The sequence below is a fragment of the Pseudorasbora parva genome, chromosome 4 (genome assembly GCF_024679245.1).
Source record: "Pseudorasbora parva isolate DD20220531a chromosome 4, ASM2467924v1, whole genome shotgun sequence".
NCBI classification, from domain to species: domain Eukaryota; kingdom Metazoa; phylum Chordata; class Actinopteri; order Cypriniformes; family Gobionidae; genus Pseudorasbora; species Pseudorasbora parva.
Genome location: NC_090175.1, coordinates 57,703,682 through 57,720,377, shown reverse-complemented (window position 1 = coordinate 57,720,377; position 16,696 = coordinate 57,703,682). Strand labels below are relative to the sequence as shown.

Genomic DNA, 16,696 nt, shown 5'->3' with positions numbered 1-16,696 from the left:
TTCCTGTTGTCAATGTTTCATCGTTTACCTGCCCAGGCACAGGCACTGCAATGCTTTTCTTACTTAGTATTGTTGTCTTGTTTTGGGAAAAAATAACTCAAAATGAAGAGAGTTTTTGCTTAAAATAAGATAAATAATCTGCCAATGGGGTGAGAAAAATAATCTTGTTTTCTGTGTGAATTAAGATTATTTTTCTCACCCCATTGGCAGATTATTTTTCTTATTTTAATCAAAAACTCTCTTCATTTAGAGTTATTTTTTCATAAAACAAGACAATTACTTTTGCTTGTCTAGTAAATGTTTCTTGTTTTAAGAATGTTTAGATGTTTGGACTAGAAACAAGACAAAAATACTGAGTAAGAAGAGCATTTTTTGCAGTGTGGGCAACTCTTACCGTTCAGCCTCCTCAGCTCCCCTAAAACTGAGAGTCTCTCCTCCGTAAGGACTTTCTCCGTATAGACTCGGATAATTCCTCATTGAAGACTCGCTCGATTGTCGAGAGAAGTGAGGCACGGACGGTGCGTCCGAGTCCACGAGCTGCGAATACATACATGATGGGGTTGAGCGCGCTTTTAATGTAAACCAGAAACAGCGCCACATATGCGCCTCCAATCGCGCCTTGTTTGAGATCCTTCCAGGATTGCCGATCGTGTGCGAGAGCCCTTAGGAAGCGGCAGGTGAAGTAAGGCACCCAACAGGTGAGAAAAAGGAGCATTGTGAGGAAAAGGACCCGATAAAGACGGATCAGACGTTGGGATGTGTAATTTGGTGCAGATGACGAGGTTGGAGAAGTCATTGCGCTTTCGGCTTTCTTAGCGCAGAAAATCACCGCGATGTTGCACGACAAGAAGATCACCAGCGGTAGCAAAAATCCTACCACGGTTTCCACTACTATCAAGGCTTGTCCTACTCCCAAATCGCTTTCTATGCAAGCCTTACGGTTCTCCCAGAGAATGACTGAAGCTGTGCTAATGTAGGGCACAGCGAAAAGTGCCGCTAACACCCATATTGCAGCGCAGGCCAATGGCACGGCCCATCGAGGACGCTTCAGTCTTGCCCAAACTGGTCTTAGCAGACATAAGCACCGCTCAACTGCGACCGCGCACAACAAAAACGCGCTCGCGTACAATCCGAGTAAGCGCAAATAAATAACCAGTTTACATGCAGGTTCCCCTAATGTCCAGCTGAAGTTGTTCACCAAGTAAGGCAGCATTATTGGTGTACGTAACAATAGCACCAAGTCTGCAAGTGCCAGGTTTACGACGTAGATCCGGAAGCTGTCGGCGCTCTGCGTCTCACAGCTCGCTCCCTTATTGCGGCACCAAACTCGAACCCCCAACGCCCAAACCACCAGACCGTTGAGCGAGACGCCCACGATGAAGATCGTCATGGTCAGGACCATCTGCAGGACACGCATGCCCTCGTTGGGGAAGACTGAGGTTTGGTTGGCGCTCGAGTTGGCGTTCATCATCTCTTCGACAGCCATCGGTTCTCTGTGGAAATACAGAGACAGTCACATGCAGTTTGGTGCATCTTTATTGGTAACTTTTCACTCTTTTAAATGAGGGCTGTGCAATATCGGAATATCCCAAATGTACATATCGCAATATGCATATCGCAACGACACGCAAGATCTGAATGATTTTAATAGGCTACTTCAACATTGTGAAAAGTGTCCATTTTAGGTCGACGCACATAGTGAAGAATAGACTGTACACACGACTGTTACTTATGGGACTTGCTTGATGTTAAAAAGTTATTAAATGCAATAATTTGCGAAAAACAACTTGCGGTCTCGCGCTGTCTCACACACACACACACACACACACACACACACACACACACACACACACACACACACACACACACACACACACACACACACACCAAAACATGAACCACACTACTGGTCACTTTTAGAAGTTGTAGCGATGCTTTCTTTTCCCCAGAATGAATGTGAAACACAAATGGTTGAATTCTCAGTTTTTAAATAATATTTCTTTAATATAATTTAAATAGATTTTACACACTAATTGCAATATCGAATATAGCATTATTCATCAACATATTGTATATTGGATTTTTCTTCAATATCGCACAGCCCTATTAAAAATAATGGTTACAAAAATGGTTTTCCTGGCGATGCAATAGAAGAAATGTTTTTGCTTCCCTCGATAACCTTTCAATGATCAGTTCTTATCAGTTCAGACGACGGTTCTTACCCCTTTCACGCTTAGAGCTCACTACAGTGGACAGCTAATTAATACCCATTGGAAAAAAAGCCTTTACTTGTAACATCAAAGTAACATCTGATTACTTAATGCATGATACTTCTAATTTGTTACTTTACTCGTTACATCCATAAAGTAATCGGATTACTTAAGGCAAGTGACTTGTAACATTAAAGAAAGTAATCTGATTACTTAGTATAAGTTACTTGTAGCATCAAAAAAGTAATCTGATTACTTCAGGCAAGTTACTTGTAATGTTACTTTACTTGTTACATCAAAAAGTAATATGATTACTTAGTATAAGTTACTTGTAACATCAAAAAAGTAATCTGATTACTTAAGGCAAGTTACTTGTAATGTTACTTTACTTGTTACATCAAAAAGTAATCAGATTACTTAGTATAAGTTACTTGTAACATCAAAAAAGTAATCTGATTACTTAAGGCAAGTTACTTGTAATGTTACTTTACTTGTTACATCAAAAAGTAATCAGATTACTTAGTATAAGTTACTTGTAACATCAAAAAAGTAATCTAATTACTTAAGGCAAGTTACTTTTCTAATGTTACTTTACTTGTTACATCAAAAAGTAATCAGATTACTTAGTATAAGTTACTTGTAACATCAAAAAAGTAATCTGATTACTTAAGGCAAGTTACTTGTAATGTTACTTTACTTGTTACATCAAAAAAGTAATCTAATTACTTAATGCATGTTACTTGTAATCGTTACTTGTTACATCAAAAAAGTAATCTGATTATTTAAAGGAACACTCCAGCGTTTTTAGAAATAGGGCTTATTCAGCTTCTTTCCTACAGTTAGATATGTGGGCAAATGCATTTTTGTCTCAGTGATTTAGTGTTTTAGTTTAGTTTGTTTTAGTGTTTTCTCATTCTTTTAGTTTGGCAGGGTCGCCGCTAACTTAGCTTAGCATAATGAATGGAATCCTATGTTGCTAGCTAGCATGTCCCGAGTAAAAGTGATCCAAAAAACCCCCCACCTAATTACTTCTTGTAGCCTGCGTATTCACAACGAGTACAAATAGCGATGAAGATTAAGACTAGGCAATTTCCTCGGCAGATATTGATTTGCAGAGAAATCACGCAACACATTGCGATCGCTCGACAGCTGGAGGATGAGGATGATAGCCGTGATATCTCTGCTTCACCTGTGCATAATATAGTAAATATCTGCCTAGTCTTAATCTCCATCGCTATTTGTACTCGTTGTGAATGCGCAGGCCACAAGAAGTAATTCATGTTTTGTTTTTTTGGATCACTTTTACTCGGGACATGCTAGCTGGCAACATAGGATTTCATTCATTATGCTAAGCTAAGCTAGCGGCGACCCTGCCAAACTAAAACAATGCACTGAGACAAAAATGCATATGCCCACATCTCTAAATGAAGGAAAGAAGCTGAATAAGCCCTATTTCTAAAAACGCTGGAGTGTTCCTCTAATGCATGTTACTTGTAATGCTTTACCGCCAACACTGCTCAATTTAGAAGAGATTTGAAAACACCTAATCGCTAGATCAGGGTTCTCTGGCAGACTGGCAGGAGTGTGAGTGTTATCTACACAGTCTGAGCTGGATCTCTACAGTTTAAAACACAAACACGGTCCACTCAAGTGGACATCTCTTTGACAAATCGGTAAAAAATGAAAGTTAAAATCTCGTTGTTCATGCCCTAAGATCAATAAAAACACTGAGGTTATCATAATTCATGCATGAAAGGGTTAAAAGAAAAAAATCTCAGTGTGAAATACATTTAAAAAAACGTTTCCCACTTTACACTCAAGGTTTTTATGGAACCATAAATGCCAATAATGAACCTTTACTTTTTAGAGTGCATGTTCAGTGGTCGATAACATGAAGCAAGAGCAGTTTCCTCTTTTCTTTTTGGAAGTATTATGAAATTCTTAAAACATGCTTATGTTTTCAGTGAAGTGTGGCCAGTAGGTCCGTATGTTAATAACGGCTATTATACTTTAAAACACTCTTCGAATGTTCCAGTAAGAGACATAATGCAGACGCATGAGCACAGCCAGCAGTTAAACCAAGTCTTACTTTTCAGATTCAAATATATTTCTATAAACCCATCTATATTTTATATAACTGACCTGAAGAAGTTATGACTGGCTGCAGAAACTGCTCAGACTAGTCTTGCAAGTTTGTCATCACATTTTTTTTTCTTCAAGACTGGTCATAACGTTTTAAAGCAAGGTAGATTGGTCTGAACATTTTACTTTTATTCATTTTACAGACGCTTTTACCCTAATAAACACGAGACAACCGAGTAATACACCCTTTTAGACTTTGTTCAGCATCACACATGATTATGGATATAATAACTGCAGGTTCACAATGCATCTGGTCCCAGTCTTAAAGAAAATAATTAGATGATTAATATGTAGGAGTTTAAGCAATCAGCAACACGTATTATAATAAAGATGTAAAAATAATAAACACTGCCATTCAAACGTTTTTTTTAATGTTTTGAGAAGTCCATTCTTCTCACCAAAGCTGCATTTATTTGACTAAAAATACCACACAAACAGCAATATTGTAAAATATTATTAAAATGTTTCGATTTGAATATATTTAAATATGTAATTAACTACTGTAATGCACAGCTGAATTTCTCAATGAACATTTATAATTATTATCAATAATTGTGTAAAACATTTCATTTCAGGATTCTTTGATGAATTGAAAGTTCAAAAGAACAGAGAATCTTTTGTAACATTATAAAGGTCACTTTTGATCAATTTAAGCGTCCATGCTGAATAAATGTATTCATTTCTTGAAGTTCTTTCCCCAAAAATAAACGCATTCTTACTGACCTGAAACTTTTGAACGGTTGTACGCTCTTAAAAATAAAGTTCTTTGGCAGGGGGTCTGGTTGCACGAAGAACCTTTAATATCCAAAGAACATCTCCATTGCACAAAAGGTTATTTGTAGTGGAAAACGTTTCTTTAGACTAAAATGGTTAGAAAAAATGAGCCTTTCACAAACCGGTTCTTTAGGGAACCAAACATGGTTCCTCTGTGGCATCACCCCATGCTTTGGTTCTTCCTGGCACCTTTATTTTCAAGGGTGTGCAATATTGCAAAAGTTTTCTATTCACCGAACAATCCTAAAATAAAATGTTTTACACAACTATTGATAATCCTAAATGTTAGTTGGGCATCAAATCATCATATTAGCACGATTTCTAAAGGATTGTGATGCTGAAAATGCAGCTTTGCATCACATAAATTAATTACATTGTAAAATATATCCACATAGAAAACTGGTTATTTAGCATTTTAATAATATTTCACAATATTGCTGTCGAATAAATGCAGCCTTGGTGAGCAAAAGAGACTTCTAAAAACATTACAAATCATACCTTTTTCCTCCCTTTCCTGGTTTCTGCTACTCAGACTAATATCCAAATCTTTGTATTTAGGGCAGTTTTTGTGTTTCTTCGCCTCTTCATGACGGATCGCTTCCTGTTCTCCTCAGTTGTAAGTCGCTTTGGATTAAAGCATCTGCTAAATGCATACATTCATGCAGCTGAATCTGTAGCCATTTTCAAAAAGCATCTTAAGACGCATCTTTTCCAACTCCACCTGACTAATAAAGACTAGCTCTTAACTATACAATTACATGTTCTGTTTGTCTGAAAAACTATAGTGTGCTGTGCTGGAGTAACTGAGACTTCTTACAGCACTTTACGGTTGTTCCCCTTGTTTGTTTCGTTGCTCCTCTTTTTAGATAAAAGCGTCTGCTTCATGATTAAATGTAAACGTAATACCAATTAAAACCGGCAGTGTTAAAACATGTCATGAATAATTCCTGGAGTCTCACGAGCCCAACACAGACTAGATCATCTCATGGACTGTGAATGTTAAATGCTCTTCTCACTCAGTATTTTTGTCTTGTTTCTCGTCACAATATCTACAAATTCTTACATTAAGAAACATTTACTAGACAAATTATTGTCTTGTTTTGGGGAAAAATAACTCAAAATGAAGAGAGTTTTTGCTTAAAATAAGATAAATAATCTGCCAATGGGGTGAGAAAAATAATCTTGTTTTCTGTTTGAATTAAGATTATTTTTCTCACCCCATTGGCAGATTATTTATCTTATTTTAAGCAAAAACTCTCTTCATTTGGAGTTATTTTCCCCAAAACAAGACAATAATTTGTACTTGTCTAGTAAATACTTCTTGTTTTAAGAATTTGTAGATGTTCGGACTAGAAACAAGACAGAAATACTGAGTAAGAAGAGCATTTTCTGCAGTGTGGATGAGCACCTGAGATGGACATGTCAGGTCGATGCCGGCGAGAGGAAGGAATGTTACCTTTAATCACCTGAAGGCTCACCCACACCTGTCCTCCATTCATAACCTGTTTACACTCATCCGTAATGCATTCCTGGCATGTTGAACACACCTTCAGCGCCGCTCATCTAGAACGTGCTCAGCACGCACATCTCCTACACTCAAGATCTGCTTCAAACCCTTGGTTTTTCCCCGGAGATGCGCTCCGTTGGGTTTAATCTCGGTGTTGGTTAAAGCAGGTGTAAGTCTTACCTTCTGCGGAGGCTTTGGCTGGCTGGCATAGAGTGCCTCAGAGGTCTGAGAGCATGGGTGGATGGCGCAGTGTGAGCTGTGTGTGATGAGAGACTGACTGAAGGAGTGTGTGTCCTGTGCGTTAGCCTATCAGAGAAGTCAGAGGAGGGATCTGAGCTTCATTACAACACTAATGATCAGTCAAGTCACCATTATTACACTCAATGTCTTAATATTGCTTCATTCATGGCATTTGCTGAATGTGTTTATTGCCTCATGAGATCAAGGATTATTTGCACATTTTACATTCAGTTGGAAGAGAAAACGAAACCCCTGTTTGTTTTTGGTGCATTTTATGAAGAAAATGTGATATTATATGTAAAATATTAGTGTTCTGTATGAGTTCATTATAGTTCTGAATGTTTTTATTATGCTTACTTAATATTTACTCATTTTTTGTTTTCAAATATCGGTAACACTTTAGATTTTCATAAACAATGTACAATGTCAACATAATTTATTCATTTTACTTAATGTTAATTTCAACATTTATTAATGCAATGGTATCTGTTAGCAATAGTTCATGCACTGTGAAGTAACATTAATAAAGGTTAAAAATGTACATGTTTGTGTTCGTTAATAAACATGCGTTACTAACACAAACACACAACATATACAGTTTTAACCTTTATTAATAATAAAACACGATAAAGGTGAAAAATAAAGTTTTAATCTTGTTTATACACATCTATGTTGTGTTTAAGACGACCCAAGTGCACATTCGTGAGTCGACACCATTGCGGAATATTTTCTTTGGTGCTCTTTGCATGTAAATAAATCATTTCAATGAAATTAATGTACTATATGTTAGTGCAGTAATGTTTTTTTAAATTAATATTTTGCATTTTTAGGGGATTTTATAGTACTAAAATATATTTATGCAGTAGTTATAATCCATTTATTAACTGAGCATAGATCTTAATCATACATCTTAACTGCTTTAGAGACTTAAAGGAAGTGTGTGTGAGATTGTGGCCAAAACTGGTACTGCAGGTCTATCCCCCTCCCCCTGACTCGAGGTTGCCAGATTGGCTGCAGGATCAGCAGAACGTTTGTAGATCTGCAGCTGTGGTAACTAAAGCAGATCTGGCAACCCCAAACACTACTGACTCCTGATTGGTCGATCGGTGGAGGGCGGAGCTTCAGGCCAAAACACAACATGACATCATCAACATCAGCTGAGCTGCAACAACAACTTTATAATGACAATATCCTGCCGGACTACTGTCAGTGATAGAAGTGTCTGAGATGAACATGATTTATTAATGTCTAGAGACATATCAGGGCCATTTTAGGATGAACTGAAATACATCTCTAACATACAGCTCCTTTAATTTTGACAAATGGATTATTATTATCATTGTAAAGAGTTTTAAAAAGTTATCTCTAAAAAAGTACAGAATTTTATGTAAAATGCACAAAAATACTATTTTAAAATTTTGTGACATATATTTTTTAAACCACTTAACTCCTAGACTTCTATCAACAGGTTGTGTTCCAAATTTGAGGTTGATATCTCAAAAACTGAGCTTTCAGTCAGTTTGTATGGGTGCAGTGCCAAACGCTTCCACTAAACTAATCTCCCACTCGTTTCTAATGCGCTCGTTCTTTACCAAGAACACTTTTCAGGACCATATTACCTTTTCCAATCGTGTCCGTGATTTGTGTTTATGTTCACAGAGCAAGTGCCAAATACTTTACCACGCTTCGTACCATTGCAATGAAGGAAAAAAACATTTACATTTTTAAAAAAAAGACTAAACAGCCCCAGAAGGTTAATACTGAAGTGACAAAGTGTCAGAAACACCCGTTTCCTACCATTACCAATGCATGTTTTGTTAGCTGTTTCAAGCCAAAGTCTAATCATTTCAGCCAAGAAATCAAAAGATCAACCATTCAAGATGTTAACCTGTTAGGGGTTAACAAAGAGATCAGCAAACATGTCTGCGATTGGCTGCAAAGACACACTCGAAAAGGAAACCTCTGATGGAAATGGCAAACTCTTCCTCTCCTTATTCTGAATCGGTTTCTGGTTGAAACACACACACACACACACACACACACACACGTCTGAATTAAACCAACATTTACACTTGCAAAGGTGTAGACTAACTTGCATATTCATGGTTCGGCAAATACTAAATGAAGCAAAGGTGTGTTCAAGCATGAAGACAAACTATTTAAATGTCATTTAGATTATCAAAGATGATTTTTAAGGGATAAAATGATCGCCTGCAGGCGGACTTTATAATAATCCTGGATTCCACATTCATTCATATCTGGAGCACAAGTTTCTGAAGTTTAATACTTCCCATTTGAACCCTAATGATGATCTAGAGTAACAGTAATTATTACCTTTGCAGACACTCCCAAAAAGCATTAATGTCTGATTGATCATATGCAGATGATACTTTACCTGAGACTGAGCTAGAGGAGGCTTGTCTGAGCTCTTGTCCTCTCCGAGTGGCTTTAGTGTTGAGACATTGTAAGCTCGGTGGCATTGAAACTTCCGTATGAATAAACCATAAGATCAGCGTCAGCGATTCTCAGATGTGTTGGTTTGACTGATACTATCAAAATCCTGTGGCTTTAAAAAAAAGAAGAAAAAAAGTCATGTTTTTCACTTTCTCTGTGAGAACTGACTCCAGTGTTCTCATGTGTGTTTGTGTATACACAGATCAGGCACATTATTATGAACACATTCCTAATATTGTGTTTGCTGACCCGTCTCTGATGGACTCCTCTAGACCTCTGAAGGTGTGCTGTGGTATCTGGCATCAAGATGTTAGCAGCAGATCCTTTAAGTCCTGTAAGTTGCGAGGTGGAGCCTCCATGGATCGGACTTGTTTGTTCAGCTCATCCCACAGATGCTCGATTGGATTGAGATCTGGGGAATCTGGAGGCCGAGTCGACGCCTCAAACTGGTTGTTGTGCTCCTCAAACCATTCCTGAAGCATTTGTGCTTTGTGTCAGGAGCATTATCCTGCTGGAAGAGCCACAGCCACCAGAATACCGTTTCCATCAAAGGCTGAACATGGTCTCAGCAATGCTTAGGTAGGTGGAGCGTGTCAAAGTAACATCCACATGGATGGAGGACCCAAGGTTTCCCAGCAGAACATTGGCCAAAGCATCACACTGCCTCCGCCGGCTCGCCTTCTTCCCATAGTGCATCCTGGGGCCATGTGTTCCCCAGGTAAGCCACACACACACACACGCACCCGGCCATCCACGTGATGTAGAAGAACATGTGATTCCTCAGACCAGGCCACCTTCTTCCATCGCTCCGTGGTCCAGTTCTGATGCTCACGTGCCACTGTTGGTGCTTTCGGCGGGGTCAGGGGTCAGAGGTCACCCTGACTGGTCCATACGCCTCAAACTGAGCTGCTCTGTGTATTCTGACAGCTTTCTATCAGAACCAGCATTAACTTCTGGAGCAGTTTGAGCTCCAGTAGCTCGTCTGTTTGATCGGACCCCACGGGCCAGCCTTCGCTCCCCACGGTCATCAATGAGCCTTGGCCGCCCATGACCCTGTGGCCGGTTCTCCACTGGTCCTTCCTTGGAGCACTTTTGATAGATACTGACCACTGCAGACCGGGAACAGCCCACAAGAGCTGCAGTTTTGGAGATGCTCTGACCCAGTCGTCTAGCCGTCACAATCTGGCCAAACTCGCTCAAATCCTTACGCTTGCCCATTTCTCCTGCTTCACACACATCAACTCTGAGGACTAAATGTTCACTTGCTGCCTAATATATCCCACCCACTAACAGGAGCCGTGATGAAGAGATCATCAGTGTTACTCACTTCACCTGTCGGTGGAATAATGTTGATCGGTGTGTATGAAGACTTCAGATTTAAAAGCCTCGAAGTCCAGCTGATACTTTTCCTTAAAGGCGGGGGTGAAACACTCAGTTTCAGTCAATCTCATGTCAATCTTGAGTACCTATAGAGTAGTATTGCATCCTTCATATCTCCGAAAAGTCTTTAGTTTATTATATTTATAAAAGAAATATAGGCTGTACCGAGTCTTTCCGGAAAAAAAGAGTGCCTGGAGGCGTATCGAGTGGGCGGAGCTAAAGAATGATGAGGCGTATCGTGTGGGCGGAGCTAAAGAATGACGAGTGCACACAAAGCGGTGACGTCCTCAAGCGTGGAGAAGAAAACGTTACCCTAATAAACCATGGCTCAACTAATACAGATATGATCCAGAATCAGATCTGGAGGCTGAAATAAACTGAACAGGAGAAGCAGCAGCAGCAGGACGTCCGTCTCTGTGGTATGGACTGTATTTAGTGGCCTGTCAACATTTGTGTGTGTTTACTCGCAGTTTATGAGGACATGATTCGGTTTATGGACTATTGTATGCGACTAAACCTTAGCAGTAGCAAGCAAAACGTTTTTTTCACGTCAGACTAGTGTAACGTTATACAGAGAACAGCAATGGAGTCCGTTAGCGCATTTGAATGACGAAGCACGCGATCGTGTCGTTTACTGATGTTTATTCACGCGACGATAGCCGACAGCACAGACATCTGAAGCAGTTTAACTCACCGGCTGCTTCCAAAGCAGGACCGAACCTTTATCGCTGGGAGCGCTCCGTCAGAAACACACTTCTTTGGTAACTGTTGATTTGGTGAAGTCCTGACAGCAGTGACCGTGGAGATCCACTTTTGCGACGCGACTGAAGCGATGTTGTGAAGCTTCCCGTCATTTCTGCGTTCAAATCGGTTCAAATGCAGCGCTGCCTTCCCAGAATGCTGTGCTGAAGCGTTGAAGTCGCTCGACGTCACCCAGAGGAATAAAGTGGAGCGCGGCGCGACAGAAGTGTTCACAGACGACTGGATCTGCAGCTGAGAGTGTGTATGGGCGTGCGTTTCCTCTCTCGCTCTAGTCACGCGCGCGCACCCTACCGGGAGAAGAGCCCGTACGGCCCATACAAGGACCTTCCGCTCTATTAACGTCAAGCCGAGCCATACTCGAAAAAAACTCTCCGAAACTTGTGAGAAACCGGAAGGAGTATTTTTGACACAGAAATACTCCATCAAACGTCCAACATTAGTTTTTGAAACTTTGTCTATGTTTAGGATGGGAATCCAAGTCTTTAACAGTGGAAAGCTCAGTATGCCTGAAACAGCATTTCACCGCCCCTTTAAGATAAGCATGTTTCTCAGGCTTCCTTGTGTAGATTTGTACCTAAGAACTGGACCTTCTGAAGGGGCTGAAGCTGAGATTTAGTGGGTTTGAAGTGAACATATATTATATGCAGAGAGCATTCAGTCAGTATCGCTATCTCAGTTTTGACCGAAGTGGCTTTTCGAGGCTTTTACATCTGAACTCTTCATAAAACACGTCTGGTTTTGGCGGATGGTTTTGTACTTAAACTTGTGTATTGTGTTTGTGGGATAACTGATAAGACTGTTTGGCAATGCGGTTGTGGTAGTAAGTAAATGCACAGCTTGAGCTATTCCACATTTTAAAAACACGTAACTTCTTTTGGGTTGTAGTAATAAGTGTTAATAAACCGTGAAGAAGCTTCAAGCTGTGCATCGACTTTACTTAAAACGATGTTAACTCTCAAGCGTCCTTCGTATAGCAGCCCTTAAGACTGGCCCTTTGTGGACAAATTTGAGCATTAAGGTAAAACAAATTGTTTTTGCATTTATTTTGTGATTTTTTGGGGGAGATTTTTGAATTTATTTAACTCTAAAAGTACCATATGTTTATGTAAAATGTGCTTATTTTTAAGTTGTATTTTATACTTCAGTAAAAATATGAATTCCAGTGAGTTGAGACTCAAAATGTGGCACTTTGGGGACATCTGCTGACATATGTTGGTATAAAAATATCAAAAATATCCATATCCACTAGATGGCTGCAGCTCTCAGTGCCTGACATCTATAATCCTTAACTTATCTTAACTCTGAAGATTTAGATTTGATCACAAAAATTTAAATTGTAGATTAAAAAAAAAAAACCTGACAAGTTATCGTCTCATTCAATTCTTTGTGTACGTATGAGTGACAAAATTATTACTTTTTTAATATCATATAAAACATTGTATCGGCTCCAGATGTTCTCCAGAATGCAAACTCTTCCTCTTATTCTGAATCGTTTTAATTAAACCAATATTTCCATTTGCAATTCTGTAGACTAATTTGCATATTCATAGCTTGGCATGCATGAGGAGAAATCATTTAAATGTCGTTTTTCTTATCAAAGATGATTTTTAAGGGATAAAATGATTGCCTGCAGGACTTGTCTGAGCTCTTGTCCTCTCCGAGTGGCTTTAGTGTTGAGACATTGTAAGCTCGGTGGCATTGAAACTTCCGTATGAATAAACCATAAGATCAGCGTCAGCGATTCTCAGATGTGTTGGTTTGACTGATACTATCAAAATCCTGTGGCTTTAAAAAAAAGAAGTCTTGTTTTTTACAAATGTTTCTGTGAGAATTGACTTCTGTGTTCTCATGTGTGTTTATATATGTATTTATATATATGCGTGTGTGTGGAAGTATATACACCGATCAGGCATAACATTATGACCACCACCTTCCTAGTATTTTGTTGATCCCCCTTTTGCTGACCCATCGAGGCAAGGACTCCGCTGGACTAAACCCCAGTTGATAGTGTATAGGCAAAATTATATTAACTCAGTTGCATTTCTGAATAACAGACAAACCTTAGCCAATCGTGTCTTTATAAAGATTTAATCCTTGCAAGAATGAATCCACAATCAACCAGGCAATGCCTGCGTCGAGTGTGAACTGAGGAAACAAAAGAAGGTCCAACCTTTTATACTCTTGTGTCAGTGTTTTACAGAAACAAAAGGAAAGATGAAGCAAATGCCTTTTCCCCCCACCCTTCTGTAACTAATTCGAATAAGAAAACAAGGGACACGATGGTTCCCCCCCTGTCTTCCTCCATCAGTGTTTGTGTCAAGGCCTCAAGTGGTGATGGGGAGGGTTTATGACTGTGCATAGGAATGTGAGGTGTGGCTGGCATACATTTTATGAGGTAGATGTAGTAGAGAATTTGTATGTGTGAAGATCTAATCTATGTGGCTGTGACCTAAGGCCCGGTGTCTCCAAACTAGCTGTCCTGTGACTCCATACTGAGGTGTTTCTGTATGGCAGAGACAGATGTTGACTTCTGTGTGAATTCAAACATAAATGATTAAATTTTTCTTCAACAATAGATACTGACCACAAGAGCTGCAGTTTTGGAGATGCTCTGACCCAGTCGTCTAGCCGTCACAATCCGGCCAAACTCGCTCAAATCCTTACGCTTGCCCATTTCTCCTGCTTCACACACATCAACTCTGAGGACAAAATGTTCACTTGCTGCCTAATATATCCCACCCACTAACAGGAGATGAAGAGATCATCAGTGTTATTCACCGGTCATAATGTTATGCCTGATCGGTGTATATACATTATATTGGTAAAAGTATTGTGCCACTCCTCCAGATCTCTGAGTTCAGGTGTCGATCTCTTCATGGCCACAGGTGTATAACTCCAGCTCTCGGCCTGCAGACGCTTCTACACACATTAGTGAAAGAATGGGTCGCTCTCAGGAGCTCAGTGAACTCAAGCGTGGGGCCGTGATAGGCTGACACCTGTGCAATAAGTCCATTCCTGACATTTCCTCACTACTAAATATTCCACGCTCAACTGTTAGTGGGATTAGAACAAAGTGGAAGCCATTGGGAACAACAGCAACTCAGCCACGAAGGGTTAAATCCCAGAGCGGGGTCAGCGCATGCTGAGGGTCACAGTGCGCAGAAGTCACCAACTTTCTGCAGAGCCAACAGCTCCAGACCTCCAGACTTCTGTGGCCTTCAGATGAGCTCAAGAACAGCGGAGAGAGCTTCATGGAATGGGTTTCCATGGCCGAGCAGCTCATCCAAGCCTTACATCACCAAGAGCAATGCAAAGCGTGGGATGCAGTGGAGTAAAGCAGCCGCCACTGGACTCTAGAGCAGTGAGACGTGTTCTCTGAGCGACCAATCACGTTTCAGTCTGACAATCCCATGGACGAGTCTGGGTTTGGCCGTCGCCAGGAGAACGAGACTTGCCCGACTGCATTGTGCCAAGTGTAAAGTTTGGTGGAAGGGGGATTATGGGGTAGGGTTGTTTTTCAGGGGTTGGGCTTGCCCCTTAAACTCTTAATGCTTCAACAAGAAATTTTGGACAATTTCATGCTCCCAACTTTGTGGGAACAGTTTGGGGAGGGAAAGTTGGAGACTTCTGCGCACTGTGACCCTCAGCATGCGCTGACCCCGCTCTGGGATTTTACATGGCCTAACACTTTGTGGAAGTTATCAGATATCTTACAATTTATAACTGATTAGACAATGGCAATGTGGTTGTGGTAAATAGTGTTTCTAAAATGTGGAAGCGCTTCAAGCTGTGCATTTACTGTACGTTTTAAATGTATTTATCCATGTTGACTCTCCAGCGTCCTTTGTATAGCGGCCCTTCATTGGTCCTTTGTGGAAAAATTTGGACACGAAGGTCTCAAGTGTGATCCCACTTTCTTTTTTTTTCTTTTTTTACATATCACTCACCTTTGATAAAATAAAAACGATCAATGAATGTAATAAATAAATGTAATACAATTTTGTAATTTTTTAGGGGTGTTTTTTAATTTATTTACTTCTAAAATATTTTTTTAATGTAAAATATGCTTATTTGCTTATTTTGTTTGTACTTCAGTAAAAATATGAATTCATATGAGTGAGTTTAGGCAGCCAAAACCTCAAAATGTGGCACTTTGGTGACATCTGGTGACATATGTTGGCATAAAAATATCAAAAATCAAATCCATATCCACTAGATGGCTGTAGCTCTCACTGCCTGACGTCTATAAACCACTGCTCGAATGAACTTAACACGTAACATTTAGATTTTTTTTTAAAAAGAAGTGAAATATCATTAAAATTTTAAATATTTTTTGTCTATTTTATTATACTTCAAAATATAATTTGTTTATGATTTTTTTCAGCATCATTACTCCAGTCCTCAGTGTCACATGATCTTTCACTAATCATTCTCAGATGAGGATTGGGTGATCAGCACATATTTATTCAGGATTAATTGATGAATAAAGTTTAAAAAGAACAGCATTTATTCAAAATATACATATTTTCTAACAATATAAATCTTATTTAACGTCCTTGCTGAGTATTAATTTCTTTAAAAAAATTGAAATGTTTCCATATATATTATATATTTAATTTACATTTATAATAATTTAATATAAATGTACTTTTATTTAAAATATTGTATATATATATATATATATATATATATATATATATATATATATATATATATATATATATATATATATATATATATATATATATATATATATATATATTAGGGCCGGGACTTTAACGCGTTAATTAAGATTAATTAACTACGGGACTTTAACGCGTTAATTAATTACGCAAAAAAAAAAATAAAAATTAATCGCACTTATTTTTGCCCCGCGGAACGTTTTTCAATGAATTAGTTTTGACGGACCGATTATACTGGAACACCAACTAGCGCTCATGAGTCACGACAACAACCATGACAACAACAAACCATAGTGAACATGAACGAAGAAGCTAAACAATATTTTGTTGATTAAAGGTGCACTATGTAGTATTTTTGCAGTAAAATATCCAAAAACCACTAGGCCAGTGTTATATATTTTGTTCAGTTGAGTACCTACAATATCCCAGAAGTTTCCAACTATTTGTAAATTGTGAGAAAATTGCTATTTTAACTAAGGACTGGGACGTTGCAGCATTGCATTTGAGAGAGTCGCCTGTCAATTGCGTCATATCTGCGTTACCCT

General features: G+C 39.0%; 1 protein-coding gene across 3 annotated transcripts; it reads right to left on the bottom strand.

Moving 5' to 3' along the window:
• Positions 1-285: 285 nt before the first annotated feature.
• LOC137074198 (C3a anaphylatoxin chemotactic receptor) lies at positions 286-9,343 on the bottom strand. 3 transcript variants are annotated; one of them, XM_067442882.1, is made up of 3 exons: positions 9,269-9,341; positions 6,814-6,939; positions 286-1,493 (listed from the first exon to the last, which is right to left on the bottom strand). In XM_067442882.1, exons 2-3 carry the CDS (start codon positions 6,840-6,842, stop codon positions 416-418), a joined length of 1,107 nt encoding a protein of 368 aa, XP_067298983.1. In that variant the 5' UTR covers positions 6,843-6,939; positions 9,269-9,341; the 3' UTR covers positions 286-415. The 3 variants fall into 3 exon arrangements, with proteins under 3 accessions (XP_067298983.1, XP_067298984.1, XP_067298985.1); XM_067442883.1 differs by lacking the exon at positions 9,269-9,341 and adding an exon at positions 9,208-9,230; XM_067442884.1 differs by lacking the exon at positions 6,814-6,939 and having other exon boundaries at positions 9,269-9,343.
• Positions 9,344-16,696: the final 7,353 nt, after the last annotated feature.